The sequence below is a fragment of the Clavelina lepadiformis genome, chromosome 9 (genome assembly GCF_947623445.1).
Source record: "Clavelina lepadiformis chromosome 9, kaClaLepa1.1, whole genome shotgun sequence".
NCBI lineage: Eukaryota > Metazoa > Chordata > Ascidiacea > Aplousobranchia > Clavelinidae > Clavelina > Clavelina lepadiformis.
The window spans coordinates 12242965-12261502 of record NC_135248.1 but is presented as its reverse complement, the minus strand read 5'-3'; the positions used below and the strand labels follow the sequence as shown (position 1 = coordinate 12261502).

At 37.1% G+C, this 18538-nt stretch overlaps 3 protein-coding genes and 5 non-coding genes across 10 annotated transcripts; 5 read left to right on the top strand and 3 right to left on the bottom strand.

Annotated features, from left to right (window-relative positions):
- Positions 1-3847: 3847 nt before the first annotated feature.
- On the top strand, positions 3848-3938 carry Trnay-gua (transfer RNA tyrosine (anticodon GUA)). The gene is given in 2 exon segments: positions 3848-3884; positions 3903-3938. It is a non-coding gene; the product is annotated as a tRNA-Tyr (tRNA).
- On the top strand, positions 3909-14082 carry LOC143470918 (cysteine sulfinic acid decarboxylase-like). 3 transcript variants are annotated; one of them, XM_076969210.1, is made up of 14 exons: positions 3909-3979; positions 8871-8916; positions 9080-9142; positions 9320-9505; positions 9699-9789; positions 9945-10051; positions 10145-10395; positions 11810-11926; positions 12112-12176; positions 12379-12457; positions 12641-12751; positions 12952-13095; positions 13184-13296; positions 13563-14082. In XM_076969210.1, the coding sequence occupies exons 2-14, from the start codon at positions 8907-8909 to the stop codon at positions 13711-13713; spliced, it is 1488 nt and encodes a 495-aa protein (XP_076825325.1). In that variant the 5' UTR covers positions 3909-3979; positions 8871-8906; the 3' UTR covers positions 13714-14082. The 3 variants fall into 3 exon arrangements, with proteins under 3 accessions (XP_076825325.1, XP_076825324.1, XP_076825326.1); XM_076969209.1 differs by lacking the exon at positions 3909-3979 and adding an exon at positions 7281-7454; XM_076969211.1 differs by lacking the exon at positions 3909-3979 and adding an exon at positions 8093-8198.
- On the top strand, positions 4653-4725 carry Trnam-cau (transfer RNA methionine (anticodon CAU)). Its single transcript has one exon. It is a non-coding gene; the product is annotated as a tRNA-Met (tRNA).
- Trnan-guu (transfer RNA asparagine (anticodon GUU)) lies at positions 5371-5444 on the top strand. Its single transcript has one exon. It is a non-coding gene; the product is annotated as a tRNA-Asn (tRNA).
- Positions 10721-10811, bottom strand: Trnay-gua (transfer RNA tyrosine (anticodon GUA)). Its single transcript is given in 2 exon segments — positions 10721-10756; positions 10775-10811. It is a non-coding gene; the product is annotated as a tRNA-Tyr (tRNA).
- Positions 11285-11377, bottom strand: Trnay-gua (transfer RNA tyrosine (anticodon GUA)). The gene is made up of 2 exons: positions 11341-11377; positions 11285-11320 (listed from the first exon to the last, which is right to left on the bottom strand). It is a non-coding gene; the product is annotated as a tRNA-Tyr (tRNA).
- A 61-nt stretch (positions 14083-14143) lies between the features above and the next one.
- LOC143470920 (protein SPMIP2-like) lies at positions 14144-15217 on the bottom strand. Its single transcript, XM_076969212.1, has 3 exons — positions 15011-15217; positions 14574-14722; positions 14144-14379 (listed from the first exon to the last, which is right to left on the bottom strand). The coding sequence occupies exons 2-3, from the start codon at positions 14704-14706 to the stop codon at positions 14144-14146; spliced, it is 369 nt and encodes a 122-aa protein (XP_076825327.1). The 5' UTR covers positions 14707-14722; positions 15011-15217.
- Positions 15218-16814: 1597 nt separating this feature from the next.
- LOC143470754 (sperm microtubule inner protein 11-like) lies at positions 16815-18027 on the top strand. Its single transcript, XM_076969027.1, has 4 exons — positions 16815-16972; positions 17175-17336; positions 17529-17670; positions 17836-18027. Exons 1-4 carry the CDS (start codon positions 16870-16872, stop codon positions 17882-17884), a joined length of 456 nt encoding a protein of 151 aa, XP_076825142.1. The 5' UTR covers positions 16815-16869; the 3' UTR covers positions 17885-18027.
- The last annotated feature ends 511 nt before the right edge of the window (positions 18028-18538 follow it).

Sequence of the window (18538 nt, the reverse complement as noted above, 5' to 3'; positions counted from 1 at the left end):
CCAGAAAGGAGCAGTTTAACACCTGCATAGAAAAATATCATTCATAACCCGTTAGTAGATACCAAGAAGATCATCCTGCTGCCACTTCCAATCAAACTTGGGGCAATGAAATGATATGCTAAGGCTCTTGATCACAATGCTTTGGAGTTAAGGTTCTTGATCACAATGGAGATTGCTTTAAGTACATCTGCTAAGCCTTCCCAAGTCTCAGTGAAGAAAAGAAAGAAAAAGGCTGTAGTTTTTAGTGGCCCACAAATAAGGAAGCTGCTCAGAGATCCAAACTTTGCAGCATCAATAAACAGAGTTGAAGCAAGGGCTTGGAATTCTTTTTCTTTAGTTGTTAGTAACTCCTTTGGCAACAGAAAGGCAGAAAACTATCGAGACCTCTTAAAACAAATGTTATTCAGCATGCAAGAGATGAAATGCAATATGAACATAAAGCTACATTTTCTGAAAAATCATTTAGATTACTTTCCTGAAAACCTTTGGGACGTCAGTGAAGAACAAGGTAAGCGCTTTCACCAAGATATTAGAGTTATGGAAGAGCGCTACCAAGGCCGATGGGACTGCCACATGATGTCAGATTACTGCTGGAACTTGAAGAGAGAAAATTACACCACTACCTATAAGCGAAAGCCATTAAAACGAAAATTTTCGAGCTCTTAAAGATTGTGGCATTTCTGTATCATTATACATTGATTGTTCAACGGCTAGTTTATAGTGATGTTTTTTAAATGATTTCGAGGCTTTGTGTTCGTGTTTTGCATGACTAAGCGTTCCAGCAGTTTTGATTAAAACAACCTCTACATTTCAAGGCGGTTTCTGATTTGCGGTATTATTTATATTGATCATATATATTATTTCAAAAACGTGATGTGATAGAAAAAAAATAATGCCAGATTCGGATTCAGCGCCCCAAAATTAGGTAAAAAAGACCCCAACACAGTCTGTCGCAAAAATCGTGTTGACCAGTGTTATCAACTGACAACTTTCCTCGTTTTTGTTTATTAGGCGCTCATAGTGGTGTAAGGACACGCTTTAATAAAAATGCAAAAAAATAAACGAAAAAACAATCGTGAACAGTTCGAAAATGGACTCAAGGTACGTTCTGAAACACATTTTAAACAACAAAGAAATCAATGCATTTCTTATATGAAATCTGAAACACATTCAAAATTAAGGAAACACGAAAAATCGAGATATTTGTAACACCTACTATTGTATGTCTTTAGTTCACATACTGGAGTTATTTATTTATCGGATTGTAATACAATTTTAATACTTAATACTGTAATAGGACTACTTTTCAATTTACAGTAAGTTAAGTTCTGGTTTGTTCGGTTTATAGATAATATGGCAGCAATCAAATCTATGTGTGCGATATCTGTCTCTAACGTATTGGATCGAGAACTCGGTGCAGTGACATCTTAAGTGAGCTGCATTACAGTTTATGCAAAAGACGGGTTTATCAAAGTCTGGAGTCGTTTCATTCTTTTCGTCAGTACTTCTTCGAAATGTAAGGGGTTCTCTGCATAGGCATCGTACGTTCACAGTTTCGTCCAGCGGCAATTGGGAATAGTCACGTTGGGTCTAAAAGTTCTTACTTCGCTGCGTTGCAGGTTTTTCCTGGCTCTCGTTGGATTCCTCGCTTATGACTTTCCTTTTGCCCTCTCGGCTCTCTTTCAGCTCGAAAAGTTGCTCGTTTGGGTCACGTGGTTTAAACTATCCTTCGATAGACTCGCAGCTGCTGGTGGGTTCCTTTCAACATTTTTGGCTCTTTTGTCCTTTGCTCTGATTCAAGGAGCGCCTGCCGCGGGTATTGTTTCGACGGTGTCCATTGTCATTTCGTGACTCTCTTTGGTGGGGTATGTTAACTCGTTCTCGTCTAGGTTCGATTGCTCAGTGGTACTTGTTGGAGAGTCTTTTACATCTGAATTGTTGGTGTCTGACTTTGGTCGATCAGGGCATTCTCTGTACTTGTGTCCCTGTTCCGTGCAAAGGGAGCAGGTTTGGATTTGACCGTCGTAGCTCACGGCGCATCTCATCTTTGCCAAGTATAAGTACGATGGTAGTTGATGGTCCTTCATCTGTCCTTATGTTACTTTATATACTCTTTTACCGTCTTTTATGCCGTGTTTGTCAAAACCCAGCTGGGCTGGGCCTCGGATACCGAACTTTGCAAAAAATTTGTCAAGGTGTTTTTGGGGATAGTCGATAGGCACCCATCGCATAGTAAGGTTCGTTCTGTCGTCGCCGTGAGCAGTGGCATGCTTCACCTCTGGCCTCTCTTCAAGTATGTCTGCAATCCGTATGGCGTTCTTACTGTCTAATGTGATGTTGATAATATTTCCTGGTTTCTGGATTATGCTCTCGATAATACGTATCGGTATCGCGGTTTCTCTCAGCAATGAGTAGACATCTTCTCTCTTACTTTCTTTGAACATTTGAATAGTAAACTCCCGGTGATTGCTATAATCTACGGCGAGGTCTTTGTTCCATTGTCTTTTAACTTTGTCAGCATACGTGATGGGTTTTGCCATTTTTACATATGTTTCTTTTAGCCTTAAAACTTCACTCTAGTTTCTCTTCTTGACGGCTTTTTTGTTTCCTTTGCTCGAAACCATGTTGTTAGTGCATGGAGATCGACAGATTTCTTTGATTACAGTATTATAAAATGTGGCTGATAAGTAGTTTTTTTTCTCTTTGTGCAGCTTACATCACAGTTATTTCACAGTAAATGTCTCGTATTTCAGGAGTCATTTCTGTAATTGTCTTGATTTTGTTTGCTCAGTTAATAATATGCAGATAAAACGATTTTCTCTTGTTTACGCAATTAGACACGCACTTTACGTACAGCAATCCTACGTTTTCTAAGCTAATTCAAAGCTGTCGGACAGAACCTTGTGCACCATCAGTCTCATTTCAGTATTGTATTGTGCTATTTATTTCGTTGGCCTACAGCATACATGAAAGATTTTTTATAAGGCTCATCTTATGACGTAAATGCCAATTTTAATTTTGTTTTTATCAGTGGTTCTCAACCTTTCGTGGTTCGTGGCCCCCTTATAGTAACCCTCAAAATCCTTGGCCTCCTGCTCATCCATAGCCTTCGCGCCGCTAATTTTGCACAACAAGCACAAGCATAAAAACGTGAGAAACTTGTCTCCCGCTTTGCCTCGTCTTCCCCTGCTACTACTTATATTCAGTGACGTGACCCCGCGATTTATGTTGCGTGGCGTGTCTTTACCAGAAATCGTTTGAAAACCTGATATGACTTTATATTGCTATTACAGTAATAGTCACAGTCTCTCACCAACCATAAAGGCCCCCGCGGTGCCCACTTTGAAAAACGATGGTCTAGTTCTAGTTCACCACAGTGCGGATAACAGCACAGTTCATTCACAATCTTGCAAGGTCATAGATGAGGAAAACTAGCGATTTGTGAGAAATTGGAGACAATACGTTTCACATTGTTCATCTGTCTAATATTGTTTCTTTTATGTTGATAACGTGGTTAGCTACTTTGGTAAAAGAAACCTAATTTGCTAGTGGTTATTGGTTGGCAAGAAACACACATAGCCTTTCTAAAAAAATCTTGTTATGTTTGTAGAAAGATGTGATTTCGGTAGGCTCGACAAATCGTAAAAGGTTTACGCACGTCGCGCGTATTTATATTTTATATCAGTCACATTTCGTGTGTAATTACACATGTCGCACAAAAAATCACATCAGATTATGTGCACTGTTCATAAACAGCGTACTTGTAATCATAAGGTCTCACTTTATAAGGTTCGTAAACCTTATCGCTTGAGATCTAGTCCAATTAATTCAAACGTCGACTCCAGCTCCTTCGATAGCTCAGTTGGTAGAGCGGTGGACTGTAGTGGTTACATACCTCAGATATCCATAGGTCACTGGTTCGAATCCGGTTCGAAGGAAATTTTGTTTCTTGTTCGCGAATTATTGTAGCCTCTGCTTGGTAAGTGTTTTTATAGGCTGGTATCAAGTAATTGTAAATTACATTTTATATATTCATTGAACAGCCAAAAGAAACATTCAATGCTGCCATTTTGAACCAAAGAAGTTAGATTAACATTTAGATTATTTAGTGACGTAACGTAGCCCAAAGAGTATAAAATAAAAGTTTGATGCTCTTTGCATAGCCTAAGCATACAACCAACGATATAAAGAAGTTCTTTATATCGTTGATACAACGATACGACCTTTTGTTTGTTTGATAGCCTAGGTTAATTTCAATTTTAAATGTTCTGTACCGGTATTCAACCATAAAATACTTAACATAAACTTATTGGAGTCGCTAAAGGGAAAACAGAGTTACTCTCACACTTTCATAAGGTTACTAAAAACTGCATGAAAATTACTTCGAAATACTGTTACTTAGTAGAGTTATTGAGCTAAAACTGTTGTAACTTAATATGTAGATCGATAACATCTGATGAAAATCTTATCTTAGCACAGATTTAATGATTTCAAAATAAATTCTAGTTTCAACCATTTTTGCGACCAACTAACTTAGGCCTACCCAGTTTACCAAGCATTGTGATTAGATGCTTTTCCAAAGATCACTTTGCTTTAAATGTTAAGTGCAGCGCTGTCTTTATATAATTAATAAAGGGTAATATCCGTCGTCCGCCTCGATGGCGCAGTAGGCAGCGCGTGAGTCTCATAATCTCAAGGTCGTGAGTTCGATCCTCACTCGGGGCACTGTTTTATAAAAGTTTGTATTTTATGAAATCTTATAATGGCTATTTAATAATTAATAAAGCACTAGGCCTATATGTTAACTATCTGATATATTGGCAATCTGATTACATATGTTGGCATATGATATGAATGCACTATAAACCAATTTTCTAGGGTCAGTAAAGGTGGCAACCATTTTTGCTTTCAGCGAATTTAGCGACTTTCTTACAGTAAAAAATTTTGTACTGTTAGACATTTTTAAACCATTGCTTTTACCCATTTCTACGTTACCAAAATTTTTGACCCCAATAAGGCAACAAAATGTAGCATAATATGAAACTAATGGTTAAAACGTTAAGTTCTATAATAAGTAACATTTGAAACGCTTTTGTAACCATGAAGACATTAATTGTTATCAAATCCTTTTTTAATGCATGCACGTTTTAAATAAGCCTTTGCACTTAGTTGCTTTCTCCCGTTTGTTGTTAGTTTGCGGAGCTAATAATTACAGTATTTCCTTCCGCTGTAATCGTTTTTTCACTCCCTGCACAAACACAAACAATGACGAAAAATAAACCATACCAACAACTTGTGCTACAAGGTATGCGTAAGATTTGGGTTGGCAACATAAAGATATGCTCGGCCAAACACCGGGTTGCGTTCGCCGTCTCTGTGGCGCAATCGGTTAGCGCGTTCGGCTGTTAACCGAAAGGTTGGTGGTTCAAGCCCACCCAGGGACGCATCTTTTACTTTCTTTCTTGCAAAGGCAGTTGACAGACAGTTCTTTAAGTAACGCGACCTTTGTTATTCTGCCGATACTTTTTTTTCATGGAGAAAAATGTTGTCGACTTGCTTACCCCGTTTAGTCGAGTACATTTCAAGCAAGCCTCACTCTTTGAAATGCAGACACACTGAAGCAGCAATGACAGATTGAAGCAGAAATGGCAGTGGTATAATAATAATTAATCAATCAAACAATTATTTTATTATTCGTCAAAAGAGCGGTGGGGACGAAAAATCGAGCCAATTGCTATTAGTAGGCCTACTTGCCAGTAATATTTATTATTTAGCACAATAAAAACGCTTAGACATGCTAAACGCATGGCAAATGAGAACCGACAGAGTTGAATATCTGCACTAGAACCGGATTATGACCGCTGTGGGCCTGTGGTTTACAGGTATCAAGGGGCTCATACGGAATTTATTTCTACCATTTAATACAAAACAAAATGCATACAGAATATTTACAAATAGTATTACTCTAAACGTGTAACAAAAATTTCTTATTTTTTTAAACATTTAACCAATTCATTCTCTTTTAATCATATTTAAAAGTTTTGATTGTTCAATCGTAGAATGAGATAAGTGTATTATGTCTCTATGGTTTAAAAAAGAAAATATATATACCGTAGGTTATAATAGTTTTAGAAAGTTGAACTGCCGCTTTATATTAGGGGAACAACCTGTCAAGGCAGTTTTCAGTGCCTCTTCGTTAATTGGAATCAATTAATTACAGTACCCGACGACCTCACTTATTTTTATAAACCAAGGTGTTTGTTTGTTACATTTTTTGTATGCTGCTCAGCATTTCACTGAGCGTTTATGTACACGAATTCTTTCTGCGGTTTAATCCTTTGTGTTGGCTATTCTTTCAATCCAATATGGTGCAAAGTAGCCCAGCTTCACCGCGCAATACAGATGGAATCCACGCCCACGAGCCAAGTTTGCTTTTACAGAAAACAAGATTTAAAATCCAAATAAAGATAGTTTTGCAAATACAGTCGAATCCGCTTAATTCGGACACCGGATAACCCGGACAACCGCTTTATTCGGCCAAAATGCTCGGGAACGGAACAAAAGTAAAAATTGAACGTAAAAAACTCCTGTTAATGCGGACAATTCTCCGCTTAATTCGGACACAGGTTCGCAATTCCATCGTTAGGTTATGACACAATAAACAGTACTTCGTTCGTTTTAAGACAAGATGCAATTGCATTATGAGTGATTATGGTGAAACAATGACGATCGATGCAGTAACAATCGACAATGAACTCATATAACGCCGTGCCAGCTTCATAGTCGCTTTTACTTCGGTACAATTGCGTCCATCTTGTAGGACAAAATTGTACAGAAAAGTTTAGCACAAAAAGTGAAATTGCTCACTAAAGTAAACGAAGACGTTTTATGCGATCAGTGCCAGTTACTGCAGTATAGCGCAGCTGCAATTCATTTATTACGCAACAGTACAGTATTTTAAATGGTGTTTTTGCCTTTATGCATCACCATGAAACGAACAACTGATTTTCCGCTTAATTCGGACAAAGCCGTTTCTCCGCTTAATTCGGCCAAAAGTAAGCGGAACCAAAGTGTCCGAATTAAGCGGAGTCGACTGTATACCGTTTTATAAATGCAAGTCAAACTAAGCCTAGTAGGCCTATAGGCTATACACATGGCATGATAATTTTCATGAATTTGTTACGTAGCTATTCATGAGTTTAAATGTGATGTAAGAGTGGGTCTGCCATACGCAGGTTGTGTCTATTCTCTGCAAGCAATAACGATTCATAGTTGTCCTCTTTGTACAATTTTCGATGATAATTTCAAGGAAAACCACAAAATGGAAACGAAAATACACGCTCTGCAGCAAAGACTCGAAAACGTCTAAGACGGTTCTCTCCGCAGCAGTCAGTGAAATATCGCCAAGTAGCCTAAGTCGCGCAAAAACTCTTCTTAGTCCAGAAGCGACAAAGGTAGGCAGGCAGGAATAAATAAATCACAGGCATTCCAACATCAGTACAACGTTTTCCTGTGTAAAGTTAAAAAAAATTTTTAAGCACGGCAATCTTTATTTTGGTTACAAAACTACTGTAATGTCTACACTCTACAGCTTTAACAATTATAGTTTCTTTGCTCGCAAGCAAACTTTTGACGATTAGGCTAACGTAACTGTTGCAGGCCAATGTCTGTAATAGAACCAGTGACGGCAGTGAGTGAAGTGAAAGGAAGCTACAGTAGCCTATATCTGGAATCAAAAAATCATCAAACAAATATCTATTTTTGCTTGGGGAAAAATTTTGAAAAGCCACTTTAGATATATCATATGAAGACACCGCTTTGAATTTTATTTCTTTATGTTCATTTAAAAAAGTTGCTGTAGTACTACTAGTTATATTCCCAGGGTCATGGAGCAATTTCCCGTAAAGGTGCGAATAAAGAATCCATTGCAAAACCATTTCATGTCCTATAATGTCAATAACTGTGAAAAAACAATCACCCCGTCTTACACAACTAGTACGTCTGACGTGAACTAGTACCTAGTACTAATTTAAAACGATCGTTGGAATAGGCCAACGCTTCGCGCAAATATTTGCGTAACTACATCGCACGATGTTGAAACTAAAGTTTGTAACATTGCCGCGTCACGATCACGTAACATGTACGCAATCGGAACTCTGAGAATTGTTGGACGTTTACTACGAAGGAACTGTGCTTCAGTAAGTTGTATAACCTCAAGCACTGCATCAAAATGTTGACTAAGTCCTAAATGAAAGTGGGTCATTTGACCTTAACAATAGTAATGATAGTGTGCAGCCAGTCAAAAAGCAACTTATCGATCGAGTTTCATCTCTGATCTAGTAACTTGATAAAGCCTAGCTTACCAGTAATCACATCAGGTTTTGTCCTTTAACCGTTATAGGTTGTAAGGCTGATTATAATACAGTATGTCGGCAGATTCGAGAATTTGTTGATAGATATAGTGCCTGTTCATTCACATATTTACTATAAACAAGATTAACCGGCACATTGATAAAGAACCAGCTATTTTAAAATAAGTTTTTTAGGTCTTTCTGTTGGTGGTGTCATAAACTCATGATTCATGACGTATGGACTTCAGCAGTTTGCTAGTAGACAGTAGACTCACAGTGACATTGCTACTTGTTACGCATCGTTGCGTTTTGTATTTGTCCTCGCTGCTTTTCGCAAAACAGCTGGTCGAGGGCCAATTTTATTTTTTGTCTAACCTTGCATAATATTCATTACTGCTTCATTAGTATTTCACTGTTTTCTGTATGGCGTACAGTTGCAGCAGTTTGCTAATAGGCCTAACCGCTCAAGTTTCCAATTCCTGTAATGCTTAAGTTTATAGTATATTGTTTTTGTTTCAGTTTCTGACTAACAGCAGTTACAGCCAATTTAGACTCATGGCTTCTGGTAAGAGCTTGATATCATTGCCTGATAATTAATATGATGAATCTGGGCTTAAAAATTAAATAACTTCTCACCTTGAACGTTTGGCAAGTTTCTAATAAACTCAATTAATGCTCATTTAACAGTAACAAAGACACATTATTCCTTAATCTTGTTGCTTGCTCAGGTAACTCAAATAAATGCAAAGTCGCCACAGAGGCACATGACAAAGAGGATGCGCTACTATCAGGTCAGTTATATTGAGTTAAAAGGAAATTGCATCATTTGGAAATTAGATGGCATGATTATTATCGGGAGTATCTGCAGATGATCAATTCATATAATTTACTGCATACGAAAAACGCGCAGTTGTATCAAACTCTTTTGACGTAACTTTCAGCGATTTACTGTTTTCTTTGCAATACAGATGTTTTTAATCTGACAATGAAAATGGCCGTGTCTGCATCTCGTAACAGGGACAATCCCGTCGTCCGGTTTAAAACACCTGAAGTGCTAGAAAGAGAATTGAATTTTGGCCTATCCACTGATGGCGTTGATAATTCTGAACTTCTTCATATTTGTGAAAAGGTTTTCGAAAACAGCGTTTTAGTAGGTATCGATGAATTGTTCTTTTAATGCTAACTTAACATACGCTTAAATTCATTGGCTTACGCGGAGTAAGTAAAATGCGGTAAGGTTGTAAAAGACTACAAACTGGAATAGCAAGAGGATTTTTTCGTTTATTTTAGGCTTTCCTATGTCTTCACATTCTCTGAGTATTCACTGTTTAAAATTACATTTTGCAGGTCATCCTCGTTTTTTCAATCAGCAGTTTGCGGGCCTCGACTCATACGGTTTAGCTGCTAACATTGTTCTAGATGCCCTCAACGTTAACGGGTAAATTGGTTTATTCTGAAATCACACATCACATAATTTGATGCTGCAGTTACGAAAAAACCTGGATCGTAGCTATGTTGCACTTACACTAAACTGCGCATGTATAGTTCATGTATCTACATACAACATTTCACCGGTTATCGTCTTTGCTCCAGGCACACATTTGAAGTTGCTCCTGTTCTCACAATGACTGAGCTTGCGGTACTTAAGCACATGCAAAAGTTCGTTGGATATGAAGATGGCGAAGGAGTGTTTTGCCCAGGCTAGTGAACTCTTAAACTCTGATTACTAGCATGGCACTTTTTTTTTCTCAAAATGACGAAATTCAATGACAAACGCAATCTTTATTTACCAGGCGGCACTTACTCAAACATGTTGGCCTTCAATGTGGCAAGGATAAAACGATTTCCAGAGAGTAAGGCGAAGGGTTTGTACGGGCTGCCAAAGATCGTTACGTTTTGTTCACAGCAAGCCCACTATTCTGCTCAGAAGAACGCTGCTCTTCTTGGATATGGCGAGGACAGTTGTGTCGCTGTGAAATGCGACTCTCATGGAAAGATGATCCCGGAAGAACTAGAAAGAAAGATCGTCGAAACAAAAAATGCAGTAAGAGTTCTTTTTATCTTACTGTAATTCGATTCTTGTCGTATTATAGGCTATGTATAATTGCGCAGTATTTTTGGTTATTTTTTGCCTTATTCCTTTCTGAATGTACTGCAGATGCGTCTAACTCACCATACTGTAACTATAAGATTACATACATAGTGATAGATGCATATAATTTTGTGAATTTTTGGCGAGAAGCGAATTGTGCGCGCATCGGAATTTCACAGTAAAGCGTACAGTTTAGATAACAATTTTGGCACAAACGCTAACTTACCGACACGTGGACATTTAAATACTAAATTACGTATATTTTTGGTAAAATACGTCCTTCGAACCGGATTCGAACCAGTGACCTATGGATATCTGAGCCATGTAACCACTACAGTCCACCGCTCTACCAACTGAGCTATCGGAGGCTTGTTTGCATGCCGTTGAAGTTATATGCACAACGAGCGTTATTAAAGTGTGCTCTTGAGTCGCTAAAATCAACAACCTAGATATTGTGCGCCACTCTTAAAGGAAAAGATTTCATCCCGCCTACTTATAAATATTTAGTATGTGTAAAGTTTTCGTGATCCATCGGCTCGTTGAAATGTGCTACTTCGTTAATCATTTAAATTCTTAGATGTTTCCCTAATAAACTTTGGAGCCTGGCATTTCATATATTTCATGCTATTATAACACTACACTTTTCATCTCGCTTCTTAAGAGTAAAAAGTAGTTTTACCTGCAATTTACAATGTAACTTGCTATTTATTTTATGTTATTATGGTAGCTAACCGCCAGCTAACTAACGACTAAAGATGTTCAGCTAAATTCGCAGCCCTATCCGGCACAAACGCTGGATACGTCGGCGTTGATACTCACGTTAAGCATGGGGCAAAAGGTGTCCTTCGAACCGGATTCGAACCAGTGACCTATGGATATCTGTGACAATGTTAACCACTACAGTCCACCGCTCTACCAACTGAGCTATCGAAGGGTGGTTTTTGTTCGATCGAAGTACTATGTTTTGTTCTTAACCAGCATTACTACAAAGTGTACTTTAAGTACGCTAAAAACAACAAGATCATAATATTGTGTTCGACTCATAATCGACAAGATTTTGCTTTGTCTCTTATGAGTCTTAACGATTGCTATAAGTGCGGGCCTATCCTCATCTGTTATAAGTTTCACAAGTTTGGATGCTGAACACCATTAATTTTTAGTAAAGCAGAAAAATAACCTAACTGCTCTCATATTTGAAAAATCATATGTCATGTAATATTACATGTAATGCTGTCAGCTTTTACTCATATCCTAACGCGAAAGTATAGCAAGCGTTAATATTTCCGGTCTTCAGTGAAACGGCGCAGTCTTCCAACGACTCTAGTACCCTAAAATTCGCGGCGCTGGTAAAACATTTTTGTTTCAGGGAAACGTTCCTCTGCTGGTCACAGCAACTGCTGGAACGACCGTTCTTGGCGCCTTCGACCCGTTTAACAAGATAGCCGATGTTTGTCAGAAGCACGGGGTCTGGATGCATGTCGACGTAAGGATAATGTTCGTGGTTAAAAAATCTGTGAACTTTTGCATGCGACGTGAAAGAGTGGTGTTGTGCGCACATTGTACTCGTTACATTTTACTATACATGAGGCTAAGTTGTTCTCTGTATACTGTATGCTCTATATAGCCAACTGCTAAATTGATTATAAAAGACACTATGACTGTTTCCAGGGTGCCTGGGGTGGAAGTGCCCTTGTGTCGAAGAAACACCGCCATTTATGCGCTGGGGTTGAGCGGTAAGACATTAAAAATGGTATGATCATTGATTAAAAAAGCAGTTATTGCTTTTTTTGAGTTAACTTTAATGAGATCGGTTTACAGCCTATACTTCCAACGTCTCAGCTGCAGTGTCACGGTGCATATGTGCTGTATGTACTTGGAGTATATCCACTGCAAACATAAAAAAAATGCAATGGAATTCTTTTTCTTTGTTGTTAGATCCGATTCATTTGCTTGGAATCCCCATAAACTGCTCTGCGCACCGGTCACGTGTTCCGCTTTGTTTGTAAAACAAAAGGTGAGGTCGTTACCAGCTGAACGCCTTTATTTTACAAAGCTTCTGTCATGAGAGCAGTAAAGTTTATATTGCTGCCAGAGAATTATGACGTAAAGTTTGACACATAACTAGCAAAAGTGTTAGTTGCCAAAATAAGATGTTTTGTAAACCTTGATGATGATAGTTTTCTGTCTCTTATTTCAGGGCCTTTTGAACAAGAGTCATTCTCTCCATGTGCCCTATTTGTTTCAAGTCGGAAAACCTTACGACGAATCCTACGACATCGGCAGGAAGCTTGTGCAGTGTGGTAGAAGGGTAAAATTATTGATATATATCATATATTATCTCCCAGCTATTTTTTGCTCATATGCGGTGCGTATCATCACCCACACATATCAGAAACGAGTCTGCTTCTATCTTGCAAAAGTCTTTGTTGTTGTAAAAGTCCCAGTTACACAGAGATAAATTTCTTTCCACTGAATGTTTTCTTTTTCGTTTCTATATTTTTTCTGTAGAGCGATGGATTCAAATTGTGGTTCATGTGGAAAGCCAAAGGCGACTCTGGGTTTGAGAAGGTGATTGACAGAGCAATGGACAACGCGCAACATCTTATTCAAGCTTTGAAAAAGCGTCCGAATTTCCGTGTTTTGGACGATGAGGTAATATCACTTGATAATCTGTATTTGGTATCTTTTCTATATGTGAAGTTTATGTAAATCGGTCGTATCTGCAATTACGTGTTTGCAGCCTGAATTTTCGAACGTCACTTTCTGGTACATTCCTCCATCGTTGAGGGGTAGAGATGAAAACGAGGAGTTTTACAAGGATCTTGCTAAAATAGTTCCAATAATCAAACACAGGTGGTTGAATGAATATTATTGCAAATTTCAAACATGTTTATGTTGCTGCGTATAAACTGTCCTTTTGTAATAGGCTTAACTCTACTACCTCAGAGCCTTTTTTACTTTAAGTTTACTGCTTTACGCTGCTACAGCAAACGCTTATAGGAAGTTAACTTCATGTAACTATGAGCATATAAAGGGGTGTCATGTTTTTCCTTCTCACCATTTAATTGCATATACACCATAGTAGTTAAAAGGTTAGCTGATTGTCGTTTTCACTTCAGGATGCAAAAGAAGGGAACTGTACTGGTCGGTTTTTCGCCGGTCGCTGACCGCCCCACTTTTTTCCGGATGACTTGTGTCAATGAGAAAGTCAGTTATGAGGACATGGACTTCGTTCTCGATGAGATAGAACGATGCGGTGCAGATTTATAATTCGTTTCAAGTTTCCACAAAAAAAATCCAAATGCATTTTTCTTTTAGACAATTGCCCTAATTAGTTTCGCCGTTGATAAACGCAACAAACAAACCGTAGCCTTAAGTGTTCTATTTAAAAATTTCCATTAGTTTGTTGACATTTTGGTTTAAAACTCGTATAAATGCGTTATTGAACAAATAGACGATATTTCAAAGTAATTTTGATGTAATACAAGTTGCATCAATATATTTTCAACGTAATCTAGGAATGAATTTTTTGTATAATTTATCAAGGCCTCGTGCAATTTATAATTACTGTATAATGACCTGAGATAGATGACTCTGCATTGTGACTAAGACTGTTGAAGAAAGGCATCAAAATCTTTAGCCTGTTTGGGTTTTATTGTTGTTGTACATCGGCGAAATATTGACCAATCTCTTTAAGAAGCTACCGCCTTCCCGGATCTATTTTAACCGGAAGTACTGAGTTTTTCAGAAGATTACTGACATTCCATCCAATTTCGCCGACTCTCTGCTGCCTCCATCTGCATAGAGGGGCATTGTTGTCAGTTGCTTTGTATAGGTAGTTTGCTTGGCTGGTGAATTCTGATGACATGGGAGCAATCCCAATGTACATTCCCTGATCTTCAACGGATACTCGATGAAACAGTGCATCTGTAGGCCCTGTTTTATTTTAGTACATGGTGGTTTAGTGGTTAGCAATAGCATATTCCTCTTGCGTTAAATTGAAGTTGCGCATCTCTAGGCATCAATGACATACTATAAATGCCAAGTTAGTGAAAGCCTACCACAACTTGCAGGCTACTTCTTTTTACACAATTTATAGTAGCTTTAAGTAATTCCAGGCCTGACCTAACCTGTGTACAGCATCCTTCGTCCAGTTGGTTTTGCGGAAGACGGGTGATTATAGCGCTTTGTTTCAACGTCAAACGATCCAGACGTTCCGCTAGAGCGCGTTGAAGTGGCGCTTTGCAGTCTTGTTTTGCTCATGGCTCTCAATTTTGGTCTAAGATTATGACAACAAATCTTAATGCATTATTTTGATTTTGAAACATTTTCTCTGCTGATTGACCAAGTTCAACCTACGTAAAAAATTGACTCTCCCTAGATGGTTGGTGTGGACCAGAGCTAGCTTGTTTTTATTGCTTGTACAACTACTTCTTGTGACTATAATATAGTTAAAATGCTAGGCTATGAACCAGATCTGTAGTTAATTCTATTGATTTTTAACTTAAAAGTTTTTATATTTAATTAAAATAAAAAGCATAAAATATATTAGCAACAAAGAACTCACGTTTCTTTAAAATGTGCGCATCAGAATCGATTTTAAGTTTAGAAAGTAACCTACAGCATCGAGGTGCGGATATTCTTCCACTGAAATTGGCGAACTTTAAACCAAGTTATGTTCAGAAGAAACAACGAAAACAAATAAATGGATATGACGTCCTTACAATCTCAATAGAAAACATTTTGAAATCCGATATGGCTAGCTACAATGACATATATTGTTTGTGCTATTAATTCTCTTGGCAAAAAAGACATTGCTTATGTTGTATCACAAACAATGCTTTCTGAGTAATTATGGCTGCCTTTGTGCAAACGTAAGTGATATATTATTAAGCTTCCAAAATCAACGCAAATCAAATATTGATGAAGCCTTCATTGCTGTTCAGAGAATATTTTTTTGAAATTTAACATTGGAAAATCGATTATTCAAACAAATAGCCTTAGGAAAAATAAAAAATTAATGTTTATTTAAAGGAGGACATGTTTTTTTAAATGCAGTTTCTTTATTTGTGTCTGAACTTTTTTTCGATCATGACGTGTGCAATTTTTAAAAATTTTATTAAAAGTTTTTGACCGCTCAATGGCGCGGTTTAATTATCAGCTTGATTTAGGACAAGTCGCTAGTAACCAAAACACTTGTGCTTTTGATTTCTGAAGTAGCCTTGGCCTACGGGTGAAGCCTTTACAAGTGGTTGGAATACTTGTTGTATTAATTTCAACAGTTTGGTACCGTAAATTTTTTTCGATTCTGCGAATTTTTAGATTTTTTTTTAGTTTAAGAGTGACTGAAGTTTAGACCACTTGACTGTTTTAGTTTACGTAGCCTACTGGTTATACGCTTTAGCGCAGTGGAAAGTATGGCACCTGTAAGCACGAGATTCATCAACATGGACGCCAAACATTTTACTCATCACACCAATTTATAATCAATACACAAAAAATTTTGACTTCAGGGCATTACGCTTTAATTTTCGTGCCCGTTTGCACGCACAATTTCTCGTTGAAAACTGCCGTACTTTCTAGTTGGGGTATTGGTAGGCGGGAGCAGTCTCTCATTCTCAAAAGTGCGATGGTACTATACTACAGGTACCGTCACCAATACCAATCTATCTTATCTCGGTTGTCCCATGATACTGTATATAAAGTTTATAGGCCTGCGGCTGGCTTAAATAACCTGAGGATAGCACTTACCGGTACTAAGTTTTGTCAAAATAACTTAGCCTGAAACTGATTGCAATTTTCAAATAAGATTAAATGGTTGCACTGTACTTAAAAAGCTTTGGCGTCATAATCTTTATCCTCAAACTGAGTGAGTCTTTGCACGACTTAAACTCGACAATGATTCCTCATCGCTTGTACTTTGTCCTTGATTTTCAAGCTTATTTATGTGCAAGTTCTGATTGAAATGCACGTGTTAGGTAATATCTGAACATATGCATGTATATGCATAGTCAGTTAATCATGTACATAGCCTAGTTGTACAGTAACTGTAAGCAATTTTACACCATTACTTTATTTCAATATTTTCACATGATACGTTTTAAGCATTCTAGACTTTGGTGCTTTTTTCGTATTACCACATTCTATTAACAGCTAGTACTGATTTTTCCCCATCCTGCCATCGACGAAAAATAGAATGATTCTTTGAAAAATCACACTTTTTTCACAAAGATATCAGTAGCTTATCCATAATTAATAAATCACCTCTCTCAATCTTTTTACAACCCAGCTTCATGAGGGTAATTATATGAGAATGTAATTTAAGAATAGCAAGTTGTTATGGGTATTGTATTGCATGGTTTATGCATATAATGGTTTTCTGTTTCATACAGATTGATCTGGTTGATTTTAACCCTAGCAAATGTAATGGCATTCTTTGGATTGACTAGTTTAGGTTATCAAGATTCGATTAAATCGCGTTTGGAATCATCTTCTCTAATCAGACCGCATACCTGTCCGGTTTCTACAGGTGTAATATGCAGTACTCAATGACTGAACATAAGTTTAAATCTTACAATGCTTTATCTTAGCAAAAATATGTTACTAATATAGCTACAACATATGCATAGTAACAGAAATATTACTCAAAATTATCTCATTGTAACTATTTTTATTAATTTAGGCGTTAACCATTTTTCGAAAACATTTTAATAGTTTTTTTATTTGCACAGGATCATCAGAACCTGTCCCTAAACCATTCAAACTTCCCCCAATCCCAAACACTGGTAGAGTGCCCGACCATTTTAATAATTTTACCAACCCTATCGTTGGAAATGAACGAAGTTATTCCAAGCACATAACTCTTCTAAAAAAGCATGTACGCTCACAATACAGTAAGTACATTTTTTAAATAAAGCATACCATGTAGCTGGCAAAAACTTTTTATAATATTACATAAATTTCTGAATTTTTTAATCATATTTTGGCATTTAGATGTTAATAACAATACCTTTTTGTACATTTTTCTTAAAAATAAACATGTTGGCAATATTTTTGTTCTAATGTTCTTCTTTATTTTTCTCCAGCTCCAAATGAGTTGTGTCGTGTGCCATTGACTGATGCTAACAATTATGGTTGGTGGGTTCCCAAAAATGAGGTTTCACCTAAAACAGCCTATCCTTGGGCCCACACACCAAGATATGTACATTGCTGTAGTGAAATGACGAGGTAAGCTTATAAATCTGTCTTTGTTCAGTAACTTTGGCTTAAATTTACATTTTAAATATTAACTTTATTTTAAGATATGGTGGTTAAACTTATCATAAGAAAAGTAACTTAAAGCTATTCTGAAAAAGCTTACTACTCCAACTGTGATTTTTATTGTTGTTTTAGGTTCGTGGATGCAATGGCTTTAACCAACAGAGAATTTTCTCTATTTTAAATAGATCAGCTGCCTGTCTTTGCTGTCAAGCCATTGCTGTACTACGTGTGTATTACCTGTCGAATTTTTGTTACTGGTTTAGATACTGCTCTTGTAATTTTTGGCGCATTTACATTTGAATTGAAACTTTGCTTAACTGTCAACTTTGTTGTGCCTGTGCCTATGCCTTTTTGATGAAAGGAGTTAAACATTTTATTTGATTGTTACTCTGGTGTTGTTTAAAGCGCTACCATAAACCAATCTTACCATTATAATGATGTCAACGATTTTGATTTGGACCCACTAAAATGACTAGATTCCATATGAGTAAAATGTTAGACAAACGCTAAAAATATAAAAAATCAAAATTTGATTTGAAAAAACATTTAACACCGTAAGAATTATTGTAATTGCGATGCGAAAATGCGAAATAGTAAAAATAAAAAGCACTGCAAGAGCTAACATCTATATTCTATAGAATGGAAGAACATTCTGGACTACTCGCTATTGAACCTCATTCGCGCACATATTCTGATAACAAATATTAACAGCATTAAGCACAATTTTCAACGAAATCTTGGTAAGGAGAAAAGTTTAGAATTGGTGTCTAGTAGGCCTGGGACCGACATTTTAACATTTAATTTACTAATAAAAAAACATTAAAATATTTTGCTT